The sequence below is a fragment of the Rattus rattus genome, chromosome 12, assembly GCF_011064425.1.
Source record: "Rattus rattus isolate New Zealand chromosome 12, Rrattus_CSIRO_v1, whole genome shotgun sequence".
Lineage (NCBI taxonomy): Eukaryota > Metazoa > Chordata > Mammalia > Rodentia > Muridae > Rattus > Rattus rattus.
In genome coordinates, this window is record NC_046165.1 from 82,352,984 (window position 1) to 82,376,035 (window position 23,052).

The 23,052-nt window shown below is 42.4% G+C and overlaps 1 protein-coding gene across 6 annotated transcripts; it reads left to right on the plus strand.

Annotated features, from left to right (window-relative positions):
• Positions 1-1,241: 1,241 nt before the first annotated feature.
• C12H3orf14 (chromosome 12 C3orf14 homolog) lies at positions 1,242-21,148 on the plus strand. 6 transcript variants are annotated; one of them, XM_032917533.1, is made up of 6 exons: positions 1,242-1,317; positions 2,447-2,531; positions 4,323-4,443; positions 13,436-13,510; positions 17,129-17,196; positions 17,708-21,148. In XM_032917533.1, the coding sequence occupies exons 2-6, from the start codon at positions 2,479-2,481 to the stop codon at positions 17,796-17,798; spliced, it is 408 nt and encodes a 135-aa protein (XP_032773424.1). In that variant the 5' UTR covers positions 1,242-1,317; positions 2,447-2,478; the 3' UTR covers positions 17,799-21,148. The 6 variants fall into 6 exon arrangements, with proteins under 6 accessions (XP_032773424.1, XP_032773430.1, XP_032773425.1 ...); XM_032917539.1 differs by having other exon boundaries at positions 17,715-21,148; XM_032917534.1 differs by having other exon boundaries at positions 2,450-2,531.
• The last annotated feature ends 1,904 nt before the right edge of the window (positions 21,149-23,052 follow it).

The window sequence follows — 23,052 nt, forward strand, 5'->3', positions numbered from 1 at the left end:
GTTTTGGTCTTATTTCAACCTGTGAGGTTTTTGTAGTCACCTTGGTCTCATAAACACCCAAAATAAACCTGTAAGCCCCACACGACCAGGAACCAGGTAATTTCCTGGAATGCTGGGAATTGTAGTTCTTGGGGGGGAAAAAACCTCGTGGGGGGGGGGGACGTAAAACCTCTGCTGAAGTTTGCCCTCATAACCCCCAGCGACATGTGCAACATTCTCGGGTGGGAAACTCCAGGGAACAGTCCTGACCAAAGTCCATCTCTTAGCGTTTACTATTTATTAATAAGGCTTACTTTAAATTTGGCCCCAAATAGTGAAGCTGGTTTTTCTGGTGAAACTCAGGATTAACATATACACCAGAATTTCCTGTTAGTACCTTGGAGTGTTGGAACTAATCAAGTACACGCGCACGCGCGCGTGCGTACACACACCAAAACTTAAAGGGAACTTTACAAAACACAAAGTGCTCTTTTGTTGTGGAGAAAAACATAGCTGGGGAAAGGAGAAATCCCATACCGAGAATGAAATAATGCCTCTATTGAGGAAGTACCATCATATGAAGAGCCAAGTATCATAACCCATACCTTTACTCCCAGGACCAGAGGCAGAGGCAGGGACCTGTGATTTCAAGGTCTAGCCTGGTCTACATAGTGAGACCCTGTCTCAGAAGAGTAAAACAAAAAGATTTGAAGAAGTGAAGCTACCTATGTGTAGGAAAAAGGCTTTCAAAAGAAACAGTGAGTTCAAAGGGTCCAAACTGGGTGCAAAATTTACCGTAGGTAACTAGAAAGAAAAACTGGCTGAAATGTCTTAAGTCCTCTTTACCCTTTACCAGTTGAGTAACTGTTAGTCCGACTTTATCACTCTTCCATGTCTTTTTCTATAAACTGAGAATAAATAGAACTACACTCTCACAACGTTATTTCAAGGAATAAAATGATGCTTAAGAGCACACGTTTGTACTTGGAAGGTGTGCCCTAGGGCTAAACGACACAAGGCTGTGGACTTGCTGGTTGATCTGCGCGACCCCAAGCTTCCTGCAAGCCAGCTGACCTCCCTGAAGACTTTTTAACATATGCAGAGCCCACTTTTTAAAAGTGTGAGCGAACAGATTTCCCTCCAGGTTCCTAAGGCTCCTTCTGGGTATCTTCCACAGTCTCGCCCTCTATGAGGTGGGTACCCCAACCCGAGCTGAGCCACGTTGTAGTTGGGACTCTGACTGACGTCAGGAGCGTAAAGTACGCAAAGATGGCTGCCTGGCCACGCCCACGTCCTGCGCAGGCGTAGGCCATGGCGCGTTCCCGGAAGAGCTCAAAGGTGGGCGCAGTGTGGTCCCAGCCCGTGGCCCCTGAGGCCAGCGGGCGGCTGAGGGGAAAGCTAATGAGGGGGCAGTCAGGTGATGAGGAGGGTTTTTAAGAGTTTTCCGAGGACGAAAGGCGGGAATTGGGGTAGCCGTTGGGCACTTGCTCGCTTCAAAAGGCGGAGTTTTTCTTGAAGTGCTCCCAAGGAGAGGAAGAGTCAGCAGGAGTGACTTTCCAGGGGAGCGTGGACGCTGCTCTAGTCGGCTGCAGAACTCGCTGGGAGGAAGGCGAGGAAGCTGGGCGGGAGACGGGCGGCTGTCCTCAGGGCTGGAGGCCGCCCTGGCGGGAGAAGGAGCCTGCTGAAGGGCCAGACAGGCTCCTGTGCAGTGTGCTGACCCAGAGCTCAGGCTTCCTGTCTGCATCCGACCCTGAGCGGTTCAGGGACGAGCGTTTAATTTCAGAAAGTTTAGGAAAGCCTCCTTCGTGGACCGTCTTCGTTGTATTTGTGTCCCTTTTGTGCTTTTTCAGCCCAGCGCTTTCAGAGCACGTCCTTAGACCACCATCTATACTGGTGCAAGTTCTTAAGCCAAGGGGAGCCTGCGCCTGGTGTAGTGAGTCATAGAAACTCTCCAAATGAGAGTGCTGACCTGCTAGGATATGGTGAGAGGACTTAAATCGAGATTTTCCTAAGTTACACATGAAAAAAAAAGTACTTCCCTTGTCTGGAAGGGTCATGCATGGTAGAACTGGCAACCTTCCGCAGGAGGCAAGGCATTGAGTTCCCAGTTGGTTCTCATCCTTGTTTGCCTTTCCATCTATGCGTGTGCACATGCATAAGCGATGATATTCCTGTGTTGAATTTTTAGGGTTTTTTTTTTCCCTTTCTGCCTGTTAAACTGTCCATTAGTCTTGGCTCCAGCTGTCTATTTGTTGAAGTTCTGCTGAAGATTAGAGTTTGGGTGGAGGTAGAAAATATGAAACGCCTTGAGTTTACTCAGCCTATGGTGTTTTGAGTGAATCATTAATAAAAAAGAAATTGCCAGTTTTCTCTTTTGAGAGAATTCATGTGTTATTTCGGTACTAAAATCAAGTTGCATAGCTGAACACACGGAGGGGGGGGATAACTAAATGTTTTTATTATTTAGCAGAAAACGTAACAGCCCAGCTTTGATTAAAGATGACTTCCTTGTTTACTCAAGAAGTTCACCTTTCTAAAAGGCATGAAGAAATGTAAGTTTTTGAAAATGATACTCCGAACACAAGAGTATATGCTAGCTTTTTTAGCGAAACACGCACAGGAAGACTTGAAAATGTGAAAGTGTCATTTTCTGACAGGACATTTTATTGTAGATAATTTCATTGTCTCTTAAGAAGGAAATTAAATGGCACAATTATGTTCGAAACACCCATATATCTATTTATTTTTACACATTAATATCAAAATGTTCCCTTCCTCTACCCTAAGGTTCACATTAGATTTTAATAGAAACTTCGCGGTGGTAGGGGTTCCGAGACAGGGTCTCGTAACTCAGACTGGTTTTGAACTTTCTACACAACCAAAACTGATCTTGAACCCCTCATCTTTCCACTTCTGTCTCCTGAATGCTTGGAGTAAGGGTAGTTACCACCATGCTTGGCTCTTTTTTTTTTTTTTTTAATAAAAATTTAAAACCTTTATTAAACACTTTCAATTACACGATTGTGTGTGTGAATATGCGTGTGTGAATCCAGATGGTCAGGCAGCACAGAAGAGGGTGAGAGGGCACCTGAACCCCAGGAGCTAAGCCAGTTGATTGCTGCTTTATGTGGATGCTGAGAACTAAAGGCAAATCCACAAGAAAAGCAGCAAGAACCCTTAACTTGTGAGCCACCTCTCCAGCTCCAAGCTTGGCTTTCAGTAGACTTCTTGAAATTTCTTATCCAGAGCTGGCTCTGTGCTCGTGGAGTGTGACCTGTATAGTCATGGGTCTTACACTTGCTTGGATGTTCAAATGCCATTGTCCTTAATCATTTTGCACTTAATCCAACATATTGCATAGGTAGCCATGATCTTCTAGTTATTAATAATCTTCATCTGTCTGTGGGCTCTCAGATTTTCCTATTGTTTAATGTCCAGATCTTGCTCTTTGGCCTTCTAACATACTATTTTCATAAAAACAAAAACAACACAAATGTTCTTTGACCCTTTCAGTTCCACGTCCAAGACATCCCTATGAAACAGTTATTTACCATATTGTTTATTTAATTACATTGTTCTCTGTAGACCACTTACATATTTTTCATTATCGTGTGTAATTCTCGTCACTTAGGGAACCAAAAAAAAAAAAAAAACTCCTAAAAATGAATGGAAAATTTGTGCTCTGTATAATGAAATAGTTAAAGAATTTACTCACAACTTCTGTCCACAAACACTGGTTTACCTTGTAAGCGAGCATACCGCCTCTCACTCATGTATCAAACCATCATCTTTCTCTTGGAGAAGGAGATAAAAAAAATATTTTTATTGCTTCTTCAAACATATGGAAGTTTAGCACAATTCTAAATGTGTAACATGAGATTCAGGGGTACTGAAGTGTTAAGCAGAAGGTTTCCTATAGCGAGTTATAGCAGTATATATGTGTGGGGAGGTATATATAACTGTGTGTACAAGGAGATATGTATTACAGTTTGCATCTTCCTCAAAGTTACATATCTCCAACATTACAATAATTTCAGAGGACGCAGAGGCTAAAAAAAAAAAAAAAAACAAAAAACAAAAAAAAAACAGAGGCATGGACTTACGGCATTTGGGAAGTATATGTCAATGAAAACAAAAACAAATTTACCCAGATTGACTTAAGACATAGCAAACTATCTACTCTTTCCATTTTCTCATTCGCTGATATACTAATTGGCTCTCAATAACAGGTCATTGCCGAGGGGAGGTGCAATTAAGAAAGAAATGCTATATATCGGTCAAGCAATAAAATGTTCGCTTTTCAGTTTTTCCTCTGTATATAATCTTTGCTTTTTTTCCCCCAGAGTGTCCCAAAGATTAATGTTACTTCAGAAAATGAAAAATAAATTTGGAGATCAAAGCACAGAGAGGGCATCTCTCCAAGCCACCGAGACTGCTTGTAGAAGGAACCTCCAGCTCTTGCAGGTAATTCCCATGACTTGGGTGTGGATGCTAACCCCCCGCCCATGCTAAGGTGTTTACGTGCGTCTCACAATTTTTACTCACATCGCCTCTTTGTTTTTAGTAACTAGCGGAATTAATGAGCCAATGTCTTTTTCAAGCCCATGTTAGTTAGGCAAATAGCATATGGATTCTTGCTTTCTGAAAGTGAAAAAAAAGTGAAGTTTACATAAGCTAAATTTTTTTTCTGTCAACCAAAAAGATCAATGACGACAGGAAGAATATTAAGGTCACTTTTGTGCAGGAGGCAGCAGAAAGCGCATCTTCACGTTTCTCATACTCTCCCCTTCGAGGAAGGACCACAAAGACCATAAGCTGTCATGCATTTAGACCCGACTCAAACACTAAACGTCACAGAAATGGGAACCGTTTGATTTTGTCCAACTAATTCCCCAGTAAATACGTGGAATTCACTGTGCGAGAGCTCATTTCTCAGATGCCTTTGGGCGGTTATGGAGTAGGTGGTCAAAGTGTGTGAGTGCACGGGGCCTCACCATTTGGCCAGTGTGCCCATTTGGAATAAAATCATATGTGTAACGTTTTTGGCTGCTTGCTATACTGTGCTTCCAGAATTGTGTGGCTTCATCCATAATTAAAACCCTAGAGTTTGCTTCCATTCAAGCTTCCAAGAGATCCTATGACTAAAACATTTGGTAGTAAGACTATATTATTTAAGTTATAAAGCAGTGTTTTCGGTTTTTATTGTTAAATATTTTCATCGATAGGCATGATACAGCTATCCTCTATCCTCACTACAGGATAAAGGGAGAGGGAAATTCACTTATCTTCTCAGCTTCTGGCAGTTTGATCCACAGTAATTTAAGTCACAGCCATAGTGCTACCAAAGCATTCTATATTGCCATATGTCTTACTTGCCCAATGGTGTTAACAATATTTATTTTTAAATGGAAATATATAGGATACTCTGGAAATTGCTGTGAAAAGTTAGAGAAACTAAATCGGAAGACTTGATTGCTACTACCTGGAGCGAGTGGTGTGGCTGTTTGGTTCTCAAGGGTTTTCCTTTTAATGAGCAAGGATCGATGAGTGCCTGGAGCTGAAGTAGAGAGAACAGAGTAGGGATGCATTGGAATTCTTTCTTCAGGCAGGCTACAGATCAGAGGGCGACAGTCCTGTGTGAGCTCCTGATTACCAAAGACTGACCCGCTGGGTGAGCAAATACTGAGTTACACGGAGCGGAATGGAGACTATGAGGATTAAGAGTGAAAATGTACTTAAGGGCTTTTTTAGGATACAGATTTTCCACACCTTTCCAAAAACATTTTGCATGAACTTATGATCTTGGTGTAATTTCTTTGTTCTGAATATCACATAATTAATGAGTTAGAACTAATGTAGAAAATATCAGTAGAGGCCTCTGAGGTGAAGCTAAACCTCACCTATATTTAAATAATCGAGACATTCTACTGGATTCTTAAGTAAAAAGAAAAAAACAAAGTCAAGAACAAAACGATGAATGGCCCTAAAGATGTTACTGAGATGTAACTAGGCAAGCTTGAGAACGAGCTAGGAAATTCCCAGGACACAAAGTTGCATTTGTTCAGAAACTACAATGGTTTGAATAAAAAAAATGTTCCCAGTAGGCTTGCATGTTTGAACCCTTGGTCTCCAGTTAGTGGTGCTGTTCCGGAAGAGTATAAGCCCTCTAGGAGGTCTGGCTTTGATGGTGGAAGTGTGTCACTGGGGGTAGACTCCAAAAGTTTATAGCCTTACCTCCCTTCCAGTGTGCACTCCCTGTTTCCTGCACGTGATTGATATGTGATCTCTAAGCTTCCTGCTGCGGATGCACACACACACACACACACACACACACACACACACACACACACACACACACAAGAAAGATGGATTTTCTCCTTAGATGATTCAAGAATAGGGACATGGGCTGGAGGAAAGGCTCAGTGGTTCGGAGCACGGGCTGCTCTTCCACAGGACCAGGTTTGAGCCGAGTTTCCACATGCTTGCCCACCACCATCCATAACTCCAGCTGAGGGGATCTGGCACCTCCTCTGACCCCAGAGGGTTCTTGTACAGACATAGTGCATAGCCATGCACTCGGAAACACACCTAAGAGTTGACTGTTTTAAAGGAACAAAGAGCCTATTCTGTAATAGAAGTAAGGATAGAAGCTAAAAATTAGCCGTCAACCCAGTCTCCTTATATTTTCTTCTATATTTTATATAAAATTCAGTTTTATATAAAGTTGTGCATGCACATACACACATACGTGCATATGTAAAGTTCAAAGTTGTATAGATTGGGTATAGTAAGTGCAACTGAGGATGCATGGATATGATCCATCATAACTTCAGGAACATCGGCATATAAAGAAGGGAATGCACTGCCTCCATAACGGAAAGAAAAGTTTAGTGTCCTGGGAATTCCCAGACTTACAGTGAAAGGAAACAGAAAGGACAAAGCACCTGTCTTCATAGAATCCCTCTCAGTTATTGAACACTTACTGCAGGCATGGCGATTGTTGCTAGGCGTGATCTCTTCCCTGCCTTTGTTTTATATACTTTAACTACAGACGCATTTTGAAATTCTGTATTGCTTTCATTTTTTAAAAAGTTTTGAAGCAGCATTAATGGTACTGATATAGAAATCACTGTGTAAAAGTAAGATAAGTAGAATCCAAATCTTGTAGAATTTTGGATTGAGAGAGATTTTCTGGGGAGATAGGGTGCTAGAAAGTAGACCCAGACCCTCATGTATGCTAAACAGACACTCTACCAGAGAACCCCTTTCCATTTCCCAAGAGAGGCATCGTATGTAGTGGAGGGGTTAGGGAGAGTGTGGTTAAACCCTAAGCAGGGATTCCACTGCTGAACCATATCCACAGACCTTATCTTACTTTTGATTTATATATTGGGGAAAAGGGTGCCACAGGATCAGAGGATAATTTATGGAGGAGATTTCCCTGTCTGCCATGTGGGTTCTAGAGATTGACACAGGGTCTCAGTCTTCCCCTTGTCCTCACAGGGGAGCCTCTTTTTCACCCACAGTCACTCACCACAAAGTTATTTGTACATATATTTTGATCCCAACAAAATTTGCAGTGAATGTGAAAACATTTCTGTGAAGGCATTTGTGAGAGACAAACTAGTATGAATAGGTGAGATGGAAACAGGAAGTGAGGCAGGGAGAAGAGGACCAGAGTGGGAGTGGGGAGGAAAGGATGGGCGCAAAGAGAATGCAGTGACGCGCACCCGTGGAAATGCCCTAGCAATGTCCATTAGTTTGTGTGAATTACTTTTCAAAAAGCTGTACCAAATGCAGGGAATTTTTTTAAAAAGGAGACATAAGGAAAAGACTAATCCCATAAAATATTTGACATCTTAGTGAATTAATTGAATCAGAAGCAAGACAATTCTTAGTCAAATTTCAGTCAGTGATTGTCATAAAAGATTATGTACTTAAAAAAATGCAGGCTGAGTGACTTTTCCCTATTCCTAGCCTCAAAAACAATCATCATTGTTAGAAGAGAGAGAGAGGATTTTGTTCATAAAAATACTAATGTGTTATAAAATGTGATCTCTCCCTGCTCCCCTCCCAAAACCCCAGCCTCACAAGCAAGGGCTTTCTGTGGTCTCAGTGTCTCCCAGGGAAGTTGTGCAGCTCTGCAGGCAGAGATAAGGTAGGAGAGCATTACAGTCAGAAACAGAATGGGCGTCTCCGCTGAGACCAGCCTGGGAGCCGTCATGAAGAGTCAGTAGTTGAGCAGGAACTCAGCAAACTGTGGCCTGGATGGATGGCCAATGGCAGGTACAAACTACTTCTATTTAATAAAGACAAAGGAAACAGCTGAACTTACATGCACAAGGCCTGGGCTGGACCCCCAGAACCATAAAATCCAACATGAGAGTAAGTTAATTTTTGAAGTATTTATAAAATGTTGCAAATGTTTGCTTTAAAAATATTTTTTCTCTCTAGCCTTCAGATTTTGGATTATATTCTATACTTAAGTACATTGTAACTAACAGCTGCTGCACTTCAAGCCCTGGTAGGTCAGGTTAACTGGGTAAGAGTATTAACAGTGGAAATCTAGAAACGCCACTATCAAGTTTGAGTTTGATATGTGGGGCAAGAGCATGCCAGTCTTGGTGATCACTGACTAGAAATATTATAAAGGCTATAGGCCAAGCACACAGAGGCACCAACGGGGGCTTGGTGTAAGTTCCAAACCAGTCTCATCAGTGAAGCAAGTTTAGGCTAGCCCAACATAACACAGCAATGCTCAAGTTTAGAAAGAAAAAAGCCAGACTTGCGTTCCAGTTATTCCTTCTCATTTGACTTCTGATGTTTATTTGTTTAAAAAGAATCTGCTCTGTGTCAGTTACCTAGTGAATGTCAAAGACAGTATACTGAGTGCATGGTTCCTTTTGTGAATTTAGTTGGTTTTTTTTTCAGAGCTATGTATCAAATCTAAGCCCTTGTACATGTTAGGCGACTACGAAGCCACAGTTCCTGCCTGTATTTAGATATTTCATAAAGATTTATTTTTAGTTGTTATGCACAGGCATGCAGGTGCCCGAGGAGGCCAGGAGGGGGCGTCTGGTCCCCTGGACTGGAATTTCAGGCCCTTGTGAGGTACCCGATTTGGGTGCTGGGAACCAAGCCACCGAGTCGTGTCTTCAGCCCCTGCACTGAGTTTTTAAAACAAGCCAGTTTCCCACCATCCCTCCAGGGGGACTTCTGAGATGTTGCTTTGTCTGAGATTTGAAATGTTTCAGCTCTTTGTGACTTTTTACTCCTTATACTCGGATTAGGTCACTCTTACCAAATGGAAGGTTCTCCAAGTCAGCCCCAGACATCGTTACCACATAGTAACAGTCTCAGGCAGTTTCCTCTCTTTCTGACCTGATGGGCTCTTGCAGCCTCCCTGTGTCTGCCATCCAGACTTGGAATTGGTCATTGCTTCAAGGAGCTCTGGCTCCTTTTGGCAGGAAATATATTTAGAGCTCTCAATCTGGGCACTGGGACTATTTATTGCAACTTCTTTGATTTTCCTTTTTGAGATAAGATACAACAAGAACTCCTATCAGTAATTCCAATTCAGTCAAAGTATTGCAAGGTTTTTTAACTTAAAACCATTGATTTTTGTGCCCCTAATTCCCCGCCCCCCAGAAACCTCAGTTTGGAACTGAATGTGAAGCTCACACCTGTAATCTTGGGAGGTGAAGCAGGACTGCTGTGAATTTGAGGCAAGCCTGAGCCACAGATTGAAACCTTGTTTGGAAAACAAACCCAAGTGCTTGGTCCTCAGCACCACATACCTGTAGGGTTTATGCTCCAAGACTTCCCAGCAGACACCTGGAACCATGGATCACACCACATCCTCTGTACAATGGTCACTCGTATTTGCATACTTGTAATGAGACTTAACTTAGGAATAAGACACAGAAAGGAATCAGCAACAATAAAGTATGATGGCTATATTTTAATAAAAACTGGGTGGATGTGGTTTCAGGGGCCTGTACTGTACTTGCTGTTCCTTTGGCGTAAACGTGTGCCTCTATGAACGTGAGACAAGTGACCATGTACTTGGCCTACCACACCAGGATCACTTAGACACAAGCCCTGTGGTACGGTAAAGGCAGATGGAGCAACCCAGACAAGTGCCAACTGACCAGTGTAGCAAACTGACATACTGCGTACATACTGACAGAGATGGCATGCAGCCCAAGATGAGCAGAGGGCAGTGACGGAATTTCACCATGCCTCTCAGAATGATGCACAATTTAAACGTATCAGTTGCTTTTTCTGATCACATGTCCAAGCTAGAGATTGATACCAAGGCCTCTGCATGCCGTGCTAGCACACACTGTACTACGAGATGCACCCCTAGTCCCCAACTTTCAATTTGCTATCTGCAGTCCACTGTCAAACGTGGAGTCTGAAACTGGACATCAAAACCAAGGGTAAGGACAAGTGCTGCAGTGACTGTCCTGTGATACAGACAGCACTAATATGACCACCGGAAGTGCTTTGTACTAACACACTTGGTTTCTAGGCTTGTCCTACCAGGAAAGTTCAATCAATACTGTGTTCAAAGATCAGCCAGTGGTTGTGCCACCACTAATGCAGTACATCTGTTTTGCTTGGTCGCCAACTTCTGATGTTTGCTTGTTCATGTTCTCTAACTGCTCAGTCTTTTTTTATTAATTAATTTTATATCCTGACCACAGTTTCTCCTACCTACTATCCTCCCAGCCCCCATTACCCCACCTCCATCCATTCCTTCTCAGCCTCTCCTCAGAAAAGGGGAGGCCTCCTCTAGATATCAAACAGCCTGTGGTATCAGGCTCTGCTCAGACTTTTAAGGGTCTAGTGGCAGATCTGTAAGGCAGAGTGACAAGTCATAGGCAAATAAGTCCATCTTGCTCCTGCTCTCTGCTCTGGACTTTTCCTCCCTCTTTTCCTCCCTGGTTGGTTGTTCTGTTTTTTATTTGTTTGGTTTTTGTTTTTTTGTTTTTGAAGTTTCTGAGTTTGCTTAATAAACTCTGTAGTTGTGGTTGTTATCCATTCAGTGACTAACTATTTAAGTGCACATAAAAGAGACACGAAGTGGAGGCAATGGGAGGCATCCAGAAAGAACAGTCTAGAGAGCTGTGTGGTCATGCTAGCAAGGACTGAGGTAGCATGAGAATGAGAGTGCAGCAGAGGCACCTGGCTGCTCAGACCCCAGCCCCACGCAGCCCACTCAACGAGGGGCTTTACCCAGTAGATCCGTGGGAGGCAAGGTGGAAGTCTAGCCCTTCTCTACAGTAATGCTTGAAGGTGGGTAAGAGGCAGTCAGGAAAGAAAAGAGTAGAAGCATGGACGACAGTTGTCACACATCTAAGAAAGCCGTGCTTAGACGTAAAGGAAGAACCAAGCCAGCTGAAGAGAAGGAGAGGCCACCTGAGTGCTAAGGAAGTGTTCAGTGATGTGGCAGTGTGGGTAGGTGCAGTATCTGTCCCCACTGGTGTCTGCTCTTTTGTTTGGACATCTACTTCTCTGTAAAATATGAAGTGTCCTTATTTTCTGTCTCAAAAAAAAAAAAAATCTTGATAATATCAGAGCTAAGCGTCACCCAGATCTGTCCCTCCTGGCAGAACTGAGGCCACAATTCTGTGTTTTCTTTGCTGGATTACTAACAGTAAATTATAACTTTCACAAACCTTGTAAAATCTCAATAAAACAATCCCAGAATAGTCATACCTCTGTATCTGCTACGGCATTGGCATTTATCTGTAACATGCGTCTTAGCTGTAAACTTCTGGTAGGGGATAGACATGCTAGCATCAGTTTTTATATCCCTGAATTGTGTATTTTTCCTTCAAATCACCTTCCCCTAGACAGCAGGTGCATTAATGGTTGTGCAACTTTGGGGAGTCCCTTTAGGGAATTTCCTGTTTTTCCTTTTTACATTTCACACCCATCCCTTGCTCCCGCCGCTACCATCTGCTCTCCTTTTTCTCCTGTTCAGCACTGGCTTCTTCACACCCCACTCCCACGCCCTCTTCCATTTCTCGCCGTCTGTCCAACAGCCCTCTACTTAGACTGCTCCAATGCGTGTACATGGATCAAGAGAACTTTGTGCTAGCAATTCACTGAGCTCAGAGGAGACACAGAATGTGCCAAGCCTTGCACACAGACCTCTGTGAACTTAAGATAGTAAGTGGGCTCTAGACAGCAGTGCCGCTGGTGTGGAGAACATCGCTTAGCCAGACTCAAATTTTTCTGTAACAACATGCAGGACTCCACATTTCCGTGCGTGTGTTTAAGGTGTGTAGGGAAGGGAAAACTATACCAGGTTAAGCTTAATTGCGCTGCTGTTTTTATAACCGTAGAAGAAAATATGCTCATTTTGAAGTTAAACTACAAATTTAAGTGCGGTTCTTGAATACCATCCACTAAGTGTACTGCCTGGCAATGTCACTTCCCATTGGTGAATACCATCCACTAAGGAGGGTACTGCCCGGCAATGACACTGCCCATTTAAATGAACATGAAAATCCAGTCCTAAAGACCTGTAGGTGCTTTCGTCTCACAGCCCGAGGGCAGCACGTGGCCAAGGATAGCTATGTTACAGCCAAACCCTACAGCCAAAGCCTGAACTGCAAACTTTTACTTAAGCCATTATGAAATGGGAAGGAGTGTGACTTGATCCCGTAGTTCTCAAACTCGAACTTGGTAGACGTTTAAAAATGTCAAAAGGTTAGATGTGTGGTAGAATATTTTGAAAAGCTCCTATTACAAAGTAGCAAGATGACTCATTAAGGAGCCCGAACTGTGAAATCTTCGCACGGTGTAACACTTTAAATGGAATATTGATAAAACATGAACCATCTCGATGCTGGCGCATCCTCTGTAGAGCCCAGACCCTTTACCACAGTGTGAGTCTGTCTAGCTTGCCTCTCAGTGATTCGTTATTGTTCCACCTTGTCTGCTTTCAGGTGACCTCAAGGTGGATAGAGTTCGTGCTCTGATCATTTTTTTTTTTTTTTTTTGCTGTGCTTATTTTTGTATCAAAAGTCTCCTTATGTAGTGTAGACTGGCTTTGAACTCAGTCTTCCTGCCACCTCCTCCCAAGTTCTGGGATTATGGGTGTGCTCCACCATACCCAACTCTGAGCGGCTTTGAAGGAAACTTTTTTTTTTTTTTTCAAACTAACCACTGGCATTTACCAGCCATCCAAAGTAAAAAGGTAGCACACAGAGGTACGGCCACGTTCCCATGTTAAATGAGAAACCCTGCACACATAGTAGAAGTGGGTAACTTGATTTATAATAAGGGTCCCAACCTCTGTGTCCCTCTGTTACTGCTCGAACTCACCGTGTTCAGAAAAGGGCTGAGGGGAGAGACTTGGAGTACAGACACTGGGGGTGTAGGTGTCATTTATGTTGCATGCAAATACACCTGAGTTCTAAAATGCTGGTGTCTGTTACAGGACATAGATGTTGCAGAGAAAGCTTTTCAGACCAAGCTTACCCCACATCCACAGCCGGAGATGCTTTCTCTTGAGGTAAGACCCTAAGGTAACTCTAACAAGAATAACAACTGCAAGTTTCCTGCAACTTAAACAAAGGCTTCCCTGCTGTACTGCCCAGGTTTTAGTCAATAAAGGATTGGTTAATATTTGTATGTCCACAATACAGTGGGTTTTTTTTTTTTTCAGGATTTTTTTTGTTGTTTTTTTTGTTGTTTTTGTTTTTGGTTTTTTTTTTTAGCTGAGGACCAAACCCAGAGCCTTGTGCTTGCTAGGCTAAATCTGAGCTAAACCCCAACCCCACAATACAGTGTTTTATATGTTCTTAGCAATTAAGGGATATCTTGATGAAAAAATATCTAATTGGAATTGGTAATTTTTAAACATTTGCATCCAGTTTGTGTTTATATACTTGTGCAAGTGCCCACATATTTATTATGCAAGGGGCTATGCCTGCACACATGTTGTGTGTGCTACATATGTGAGGTCAGAAGATAAACTGCAAGAGTTGTTTTCCCATCATGTGGATTCTGGGAACAAATTCGGGTCATTAGGCTCAGTGGTAGGGGTCTTACCTGCCAGCCGTTCTAGTTCTCTAATGGAATGCAAATCATAGCTCTCTCTATCCCCTACCCCCTTTAAAATAACCCAGTAAGTCCAGTCAGAGCTGCCTTGTGTGCACGGATGGGAGGGGTTCCCTGAAGCGTGGCAAACCCACCAGTTACCACCTCCTCAACAAAGAGTGAGTCTCCACCCCCAGCCAGTCCACTGCCAACAGCGCTTCGTCTCCACCCTTTCTGCTGGGGTTTTGGCTGCCTGGACCCTGGGTGGGTAACCTCAGCAGCCATGTGCTTATGACTGGGGCAGCCATGTCCTTTCAGAAGGCACATTTCAGGCACTCATCGCCACCCCATGACGTCTGCATCCTTTGGCCTCCTCTTCTAAATAGAATTGCCCTGCAGAGGTAGCCAGTGTCAGTCCCAGAAGACATGAGCTTTTAAATAAAAACTGGATGCTTCCTATGAGTTATCAGTCAAGACTGCAAAGTCTCCAAGACAACAAAGCCTATTGTTCCTGGCATCATGCTTGGTTACCTGCCATAAGTGCATGGTAAGATGCTATTGCTGAAGACACCATGTACGTGGCTTCTGGATATGGAGAAGTGAATTTCAAACCGACAGGAATCTTCCTCCCTGATGAGTAGGTTTCATAGGGTCAGGAGGTGCAGTGTAGGCTGCTGGGAGAGAAAGGACATAAATGGTCTGACCTGGTACTGAGCGATACATGCTCCACTACCAACCTGCCAGGCAAGACTGCCCCTGCTACTGTAGTCACAACTGTTAATGGGGTAACTGACTGCTTTCTCATTGGATTTCAGACCTGCTCCATGTGATAGAATTTCTTATTTGATACTGGAATCCTGGTCAAAAGTCCATGACTATGAAGGTCATAGGCCCTACAATATTGTTATTTTCCTAAATGGACATGCTGTAAGGTTGCCTTCCAGACATTTATGCTTATAGCTGTAGATGTTGGCTGTTGTCAGCCTCAGTCAGGGAAACGTCTTTCCACAGTGAACAGCACCCAGTGCAGCTGCAGAACTGGTCAGAGACTGAGACTGAGAGACCCGGCGCCCTTCCTGAATGGGGCATCAATATTCACCCAGGCTCAGGGAACATGGAGCAGAAATGTTATAAAACATCTTGTCTTGTCACACTGAAGCAGCTGTCCTAATGAACCAGAACAGACAGGAAGCTGTGACTCTGCACGTGACAGGGTGCCCAACCAAGGAGTGCTTTTTAGAAACATAAGGAGGACTGGTGGCATTCCTGGACCAGGCTGTGGCAAAAGCCATTTTGATGGCAAACCACCAGTGATGTGGTAGAAGGCTGAGACAGGAGACTCCTGTGAGTATACACAGCAAAAGAACAAAAAAATGGAAGATAATGTGTCTACCCCCATACTTATCACACAATACAAACAATTTTATTAGCTCAGATTTCAAAAGCAAATTAGAAAAAGATTGGCAAAAATGAGCCATCCTTAGAATATGGGTGTGTTTGCGTGGATGGGAATTTACTACATGGAAAAGAGTTTCATTTTCCACTTCTAAAGGGCTTTCTCAGATGTAATTTTTCTTTTTGCCCAATCGGGGATAAGAATAGACTTAGAAGTCTGAGGCTGAGAATCTGCCCCTCAATTTTCTGTGTCATTTATGGTAACAAGAAAAAGCAGTGATCAAATGCAGAAAAAAACTCTGGCTCAAAAAAGTTATGCATTGGTACGTCCTCCTTTGTTGAATTCACCAATGCCTTATTTTAGCAAATACATGACCCACACAAATACAGGGCCCACACAATAGTGGTTAATTCAGCCGTGAATGGCACTGAGCCCCTTCCCCCATCTCTGGCCTTGGATAGTATTCTGAGCCACTCTGGCACAGCAGGGTAACCTTTATCTTAAGTATGTCAAGCTGTTTCTCAGACCACATGCACAGATGTATAGATATTTAGAATCTCTCACGCCGTCCTCAAACAGCAGAACCACTGTACCTTTGTCTTGCTGAGAGTGAAAAATTATGTTCCAAGTGCTGTCTGACGCAGTGCTGTTTCCCTCCCCCAAATACTGATTATGTTCATTCAATAAAAAATGCCATCCCATGATGCAAACGTTGGCCTCTTTAGAGGTCACCCCAAGCCCATCAAAGCTTCTTCACATAGTGCAGCAGTCCTGCATGGATTTCAACAGCCTGAAAACCACAACGGGCAGACATACACAGCATCTCAATTTGCAATCCATTTCCATCAAAATGGGTACACTCCCCCAGTTATTTTCTCATTATAAAAGGCTAAAGAGCTGGAGAGCTGACTCATCAGGTAAGAGCAGTTGCTGGCTAAGCATGAAGACCTGAGTCTGGATCCCAGTAAGGCCCAAATGCCTTACCCCCAGCCTTGTGGACCAGGACACAGGAGGACTGCCCCTGCCAGGCTAGCTCCGGACCTAAGGCAGAGCCTGATAGATGGGGCTTCGCAGTGTCCTTGTTTCCATGGGCATGTGTGCACACACATGTGCACATACACCACACACGGGCACATTTGTACACAATCACAAAATTGAAGAAAAATGACAATTTGTCATGTCAGGTATTCTTTCAAAAGACTTGTGGATATGTAACACACCACACACCTTGAGGAGCCGACTTAAGCCCTTTACATGTCATTACATTCTTGGTCATACCCTCGCCTGTTAATTCTAGGGAAATTGTGATCTTTTGTGATCATTTCAGTATGGATAACCCCAGGTATGGAATGTAGAATGGTAAACTAAAATATTTAATAACAGGTACCGCAAATGACAGTACTGATAATAATCACAGGGCTGGCCACAAGAGGGCGTGTAAAATCACAAAATTAAAGCCCAATTCTGCCAGGCTCTGGTTTGCTGAGAAATTTGAAAATTAACTCTAGTAAGTACCAGGTTTTTTTCCCCCCTAAAATTAGCATTAAAATATACTGAAGAGGAAATGCACTCTCCATAGATGTGTGTGAGAGTGTACGCTTGTGCACATACACGCTGAAGATAATAAAGACTATTATGAAGAGCCAAAGTCAACTGTTTGATATGGTTTCTTACTTTGTTTTTTTTTTTTTCCAGACTCATTACTGGGCATCAGTAGAAGAACATGTCCCCAAATGGGAACAGTTTCTTTTAGGAAAAGCACTGTATCCGATTGGGGCTGAAAGTCAAAGTGAGGCACCATTTGTTCAAAGCGAAGCGAAGTCCTAACTTATTCACATGCTCTGGGGGTGGGGGTGGGGGCACCGAAAACCTATTTGATAAAACTATGTAAGTTGTGGCAGAGACTTAGAGTTTTATTTTGTTACTATTTTCTATTGTTTCACTGCTTCCTCGGCAGCATTAGTATGAGAGTCTGGGGGAAAGTCTCAGGCTAGACCCTTGCACCAACATAGATTTGCCAAGAAAAGAAAGAATGCTTGTTAAAGATGGTATTAAACCAACGTCGTGTGTGCTTTAAGCCCGCGCCATCGTGCTCGACTAAAGCAGATTGGCCGTAGGTATCCTGGGGTCGTGGTCTAACATCATTCACTATGGGAACAGGAGCAGGAACACGGTGCCGGCTGGTTTATGTGCTCCTGTTCAATACTAGCTATCAGAAGCTGGATTACTGGGGTCGTGTGCTCCAGACACACTTCTCCAAGCCCTTAACTACTGCGTTCAGTATGTACCAGTTTCAGGAAGGCTCAGGATGGTTTTGAAAAATGAGAGCTGGGAATGGCTACTGAATTCCGACAGGCTTATTTGAAGATTATCAACCTTGTGAAGACAAATACCCCTCCCTCAGTGCTATCTTTCAACTCCCCCTCCCCCTCCTTTCTATTACCATTATCTCTAAAACTTGAGAAAAATAAAACACATAAACTCGGAAAGCTGTGGGTCACAACCCTCAGCAGAGCTTCGAGTCTCTGGTTCCTCACTGGCTGCCTGAGCACTGGGAAGAAAACAGCGTGGGTTCCTAGCTGTGGAGACAGCTTCTGGTGAGGAGTCTGCACTGCTCCGCATTCTGAATCCTAATGTGGTTTTATCGTGGTAGGTGAAGGTTCTTCCTTTTGTTTTTTTGTTTTGTTTTGTTTTTGTTCCACCTTTAAGATAAAAATCTCACTCTATAGATCAAGCTGGCTTTGAAGTCACAGCCATCCTCCTGCTTCAGCCTCTGAACATGGGGATCACAGATATGAGCCCTGATATTTAGGTATCTAGATATTTGTATTTTTAAAAGAAGAAGACAAGAGTAAGTTAAAACACACATAAGCCCTCACTACAACAAAGAACTAGTAAAACGTCCATTGTGCCACACGTTCCTGTTCACTGCCATCTTGGAAATGTCCTGTTGAGTGGGTGTTGGTGTGGGTAACAATAACATTGTTTTCATAATATGTGCTGGCAGATTAGCACACTTCTCTGCAGTGTTAACAGTTGTAATTAAGGAATAAACAGCACAGGGTGTCAGTCCGATGACAATTTCATCTATAGTGTCACAATACAAAATGTCACAAAATATTAGAGCTGTTATATAGCTATAAAAAGTATCTGCTTAAGAGCCGAAGGCATCTTTAAGAGAGGAGACAGAGATAGGAAACGGAACACTGACTTAGCGGCCAGAACAATTTTATACATTCTCAAGACTGTCATGAAAACAAATTGGTAATTTTTTCTGTTACATTATAGTTTGGGCTCCAGCCATCCAGTTGATTTAGCAGGAAAATGCAGGTTTCTTAGCAGCTCCAAATCAGTAAACAGATTTAGATGTAGAAAGGAACATGAGGAAGGTTTCTTTTTTTTTTTAAACATCCAGTCTCCCAGCATATGCACATAAGAAGGTGAATGAGGCAATGCGAAACTTATTTCTCCTTAGTCAAGTGAAAAAAGGCTAACCATTTGTTAGCTGGTAAAATATTGTGTCAAGTAAGCCGGAACATTCCAAAATTAAACAGTGGTTGATATGTTAACGTCCTCAAATATTTGAGTGCACACTTCCTTTGAGATCTGTAAATTAAATCACCAGTAGGTTGAATTAAAATACAAAATGAATGGCAGTGTAACCTCTCAGGAAAGGCTTTGTGTTGTTTTTTTTTTCCTCCCCGACATTGATTGACTTGCTAGCTTGGTTTGGGCATTTTATTAAGTATAATCTACAAAAGCTTGCACAATGTAGGGCAAAGAGAAGGTGTTTAAAGACTGTAGCCGAGCCATTTCTTCGTTTTGGTTAATACTTCACAAATTCCCGCAGATGACTTTCTTCTTGGCCCCTGCAGAGACTACCCCACCCCATCCTGCCTTGTAGACTGTAACAGATTGCACCACATGGTGTCTGTTAAAAAAAAAAGATCCCATGGGTTCTGGATATCCCATTAAAGGGTTTTATATTTCTGTGGGCAAATTAGCTTAACACAGAAATTTCCAAACATTGTTCTATGGGAGGAAGGAAGGTAAGCTACATACAAAGTCTGTCTTTTTCTACGACTAGGAATTACTACAAGGAAACAGGAAATACCTACTCATACCTCCTTACCCCAAATAAATATTTTTTAATTTTTATTATTTTTAGTTATATGTATACTGTGGGGGTACACGCATGCAGGTGCCAAATAGGTTAGAGGCATTGCCCCCCATCCCTTCATGCTAGAGTTACAAGTTGTGAGCTGCCCAATGTGGGTGCTGGGAACAGAACTCGGGTCCTCTACAAGAGCAGTAGACCTCTGAACTGCTGATCTGTGTCCCAAATCAACCAAATCAGTGTCTTAACCAGAATATAGTTCTCCATGAACATGACATAATGGATTTGGGTGTTTGTTTTTAAAGAACAATAGAGTTTGAAGGGAAACTGTTAGTGTTTGTTTTGGGGGTTTTGTTTGTTTGTTTGTTTGATTGATTGTTTTGTTTTTAAGAGCAAAGATTTTCCCCCAACGCCTTTCTGGGCTTGCTTAAAGCATAAGTATTCCGAGCTTACTTTCTGCTGGAACATTTCTGGTTATGAAGTTATTAAAGTATAAAATAGTAAAATCAGAAGGGACTGTAGCTTCCCTCACGCTTACGAAGACAAACTGGAGCTAGAGAGAGGGCTCAGCGGTTTCCGATTGCATCGACCTGGTTTGGACTCCCAGCATCCACACAGCAGTTCACTACTATCCATGATTCCAGTTCCCAGGACTCCAGTGACCTCTTTCTGATCTCCATAGGCACCAGCCATGCATGTGGTGCACATATCTGTATGTAGGCAAAACACCCATACACAAAAAGTTACTAAATAAATCTAGAAGAAAACTCATGGATTATAAATACCAAGGAAGAGGCTTCTACTCCAGAGTCCTCTGAAAAGAGAGCAGTGGATGGAGGCGGAGTCTCAGACACAGTACTGCCTCTGCCTCAGGCAGGAGAGCTTCAGTTTAGCAGCGCATTGAGCAGCAGCCTAACTTGACTTACAATGCTGACATCTGTTCTTTCTGACCCGTTAGAATAAATAAAGTGAGGATGGCAGAATATTTATGTTTGGATAAAGTTTAAACTTCTCTCTTACCACTTCTTGCCTGACTGGAGCTGTGTGTACATAAAGTTACCAATTTCAGAAGAAAGGACCAGACTTGAAAATCTGTGTGACACACATTCTGATACATTAAACTTAACATAGAAGCTCATGAAGCTGGCTTTGCCCAACAGATTCTTTCTTCCATTTCCTTCACTGCTGTATTAATTTACTCCAAGCCAATTTTGTCTTTCAAAGAAGTCTTTTACTTAAAGCCATGTTTGCAGCCTACCCTACTGATTTCCTCGACTTTTGAAGAATGGCCCCAATCAAGCAGTTTTTAAACCCTTTCTAGTAGTCACCTGTGTGTCTTTAATTGGAGCATGGAGATCGCTAAGAGTTGCAGGCCTCCAGAGTGGGCAATAACCTGGCAGCGAGCGTCAACAAGAGTGGAAGAAATGGAGGAAGCAGAAGAGGGAAAAGGCTTTTTGAGAAAGCTTTGGGCTTGCAATGAGCGGGCTCCACCCTACTCCTCTGTGCATTGTCTGTTTTCCTTGTAGTTTAGAAGTTAACTTGTCTACCTAGGAAATTTAATTCCTCATTGCTAATAAAGAGTTTTTGAGACAAACCTACAGACATGTCAACCTCTGGCAATTCTGGGGAGGATTGATGTGGGAATTTGACAGCTGGCTTTGTGAACACCCTCTCTAATGGAACTGAATTATATATCCTTACCAAAATCCAAGAAAAGGAAAACAGCTCCCTCAAAGCCAGAGGCTAAGAATACTTCCGGACGTCATCTAACCATAGACTTCAGTTTCCTGCTTCCTCTTAAGTTACAATGATGAGAGGCTCTTGTAATTCTGGAAACTCAAACTCGCCTATCAGACAAAGGCAGACATGGAGCTTCTGTGAAGGTATTAATAGCATATAGCTTAACTGCAGTGAAAATCAACTGTGGTACTGAGAGAAAACCCTAAAATATACCTAGGAAGCAGCAACTTAACGCTTCGGTCTTAGGAAAGCAATTATTAAACCTCTACTTTTCAGGTTCAATATGTTTTTCATTGTTCCTTGTGTGCTCTTGGTTTTCAACGTAGAAAATTTTCTGATATTTTACACAACACGATTTTAGAAAAATGCAGCCAATGGGAAGTTAAAAAGAAGATTACATTTATGTCTTTCATTTAGCTTATCACTATTTTATCTCATCTCCCAATGCCAGGTAATTATTTTTCCTACCTGATTCCATATATTTAGAAAGTCTATAACATATTTTTGTACTGGAATGCTCTATTGCAGGCAAAGGAACTACAAAGATGAAAAAAAAAAAAAAAGCCAGATCTAGAGGCCTTTGAAATGCTAACTTTATTTGTAACAACCAAATCCTAAGCAAGGTTCATGCCTTCTAGAATTGAGAATAGGCAGGTATTGCTCAACGTGGTTTCAGTGGACCATGGACCCCCATCCATGATGATAATCCCTTATATATCTCATGTTTACTACTCCTTCTGTGAGCCACCATGTGGTTGCTGGGAATTGAACTAGGGACCTCTGGAAGAGCAGTCAGTGCTCTTAACCTCTGAGTCATCTCTCCAGCCCTCTATGTTTACTACTCCTTATTGCGTCATTTGCTCATGGACCAGGTTACTCCTGTCTGTTGTTGACCGTGGCTATATGCTATACTACATATGTACCACATTGCATAGAGGGAAAGAGGCTAGATGTGTGCAGGGATACTGCCCAATCTTCACACAACCAAACAGTCTAACCCAGCACCATCACCAAGCAATGTTTAAGCGATCCTGCTTTTTAAGGAGTGGTGTTATGGATATGCCTTAAAACTCCTTAATAATCGCTTGTCCCAAGTCTGCAGCTTCTTGGCAAGCTGAGTTAGAGCAACACTGTGCCTACAACGCTGAGGATGCTAAACTTGGCTCTGTCCAGCATCCCCGAAACCCACTCATATGTGGATTCTGAGCACTGGAAATAAATCTAGTGCATCTGTCTTTCAATTATTATTTTAAGTATTGTTAGTACAAATTAGGTACATAAATCTACTTTTTCTGCTAAATTTTATGAAACCACTACTAATGGAGAAAAGCTGGCCTTTGATGCATATCTGCTACAAGTATAAAATACACATTGAATTTCAAAAGCAGTATAAACATGATAATATAGCTAATTAATTTTCATATTGATTGCATATTGAAATATTTCTAATGGAGCAAGTAACATAATTACTTTTAACTTCAAAAACATTTTTGTCAGTATCTACTAGAAAATTCAAGTGTTCACATACCTCACTCAACATCATTAAACTAGACATTTCCTAAGTGCTCCTGCAATTTTGAGTTTATAACTTCATAATAATTAGACCACTTTATTGTGTAATTATAAAGCCAATAGTTGATACATTTGGGGGGGTGAACAGAACAAATATTTGAGGTTTTCAATATTCAATTTCAAAAGAATGGACAAGAAGAAAAGTGAGTGCCTGACAGGTGGTAGTTTTCTCTTTGGTATTTTATTTTTG

Excerpts from the sequence above, each read along its gene's own strand:
- C12H3orf14 (XM_032917533.1), top strand. The coding sequence starts at position 2,479 with ATGACTTCCTTGTTTACTCAAGAAGTTCACCTTTCTAAAAGGCATGAA. Across the intron at positions 4,444-13,435 it reads GGAACCTCCAGCTCTTGCAG|GACATAGATGTTGCAGAGAA; the intron begins GTAATTCCCATG and ends TGTCTGTTACAG. Across the intron at positions 17,197-17,707 it reads TTTCTTTTAGGAAAAGCACT|CGTTCAGTATGTACCAGTTT; the intron begins GTATCCGATTGG and ends CCTTAACTACTG.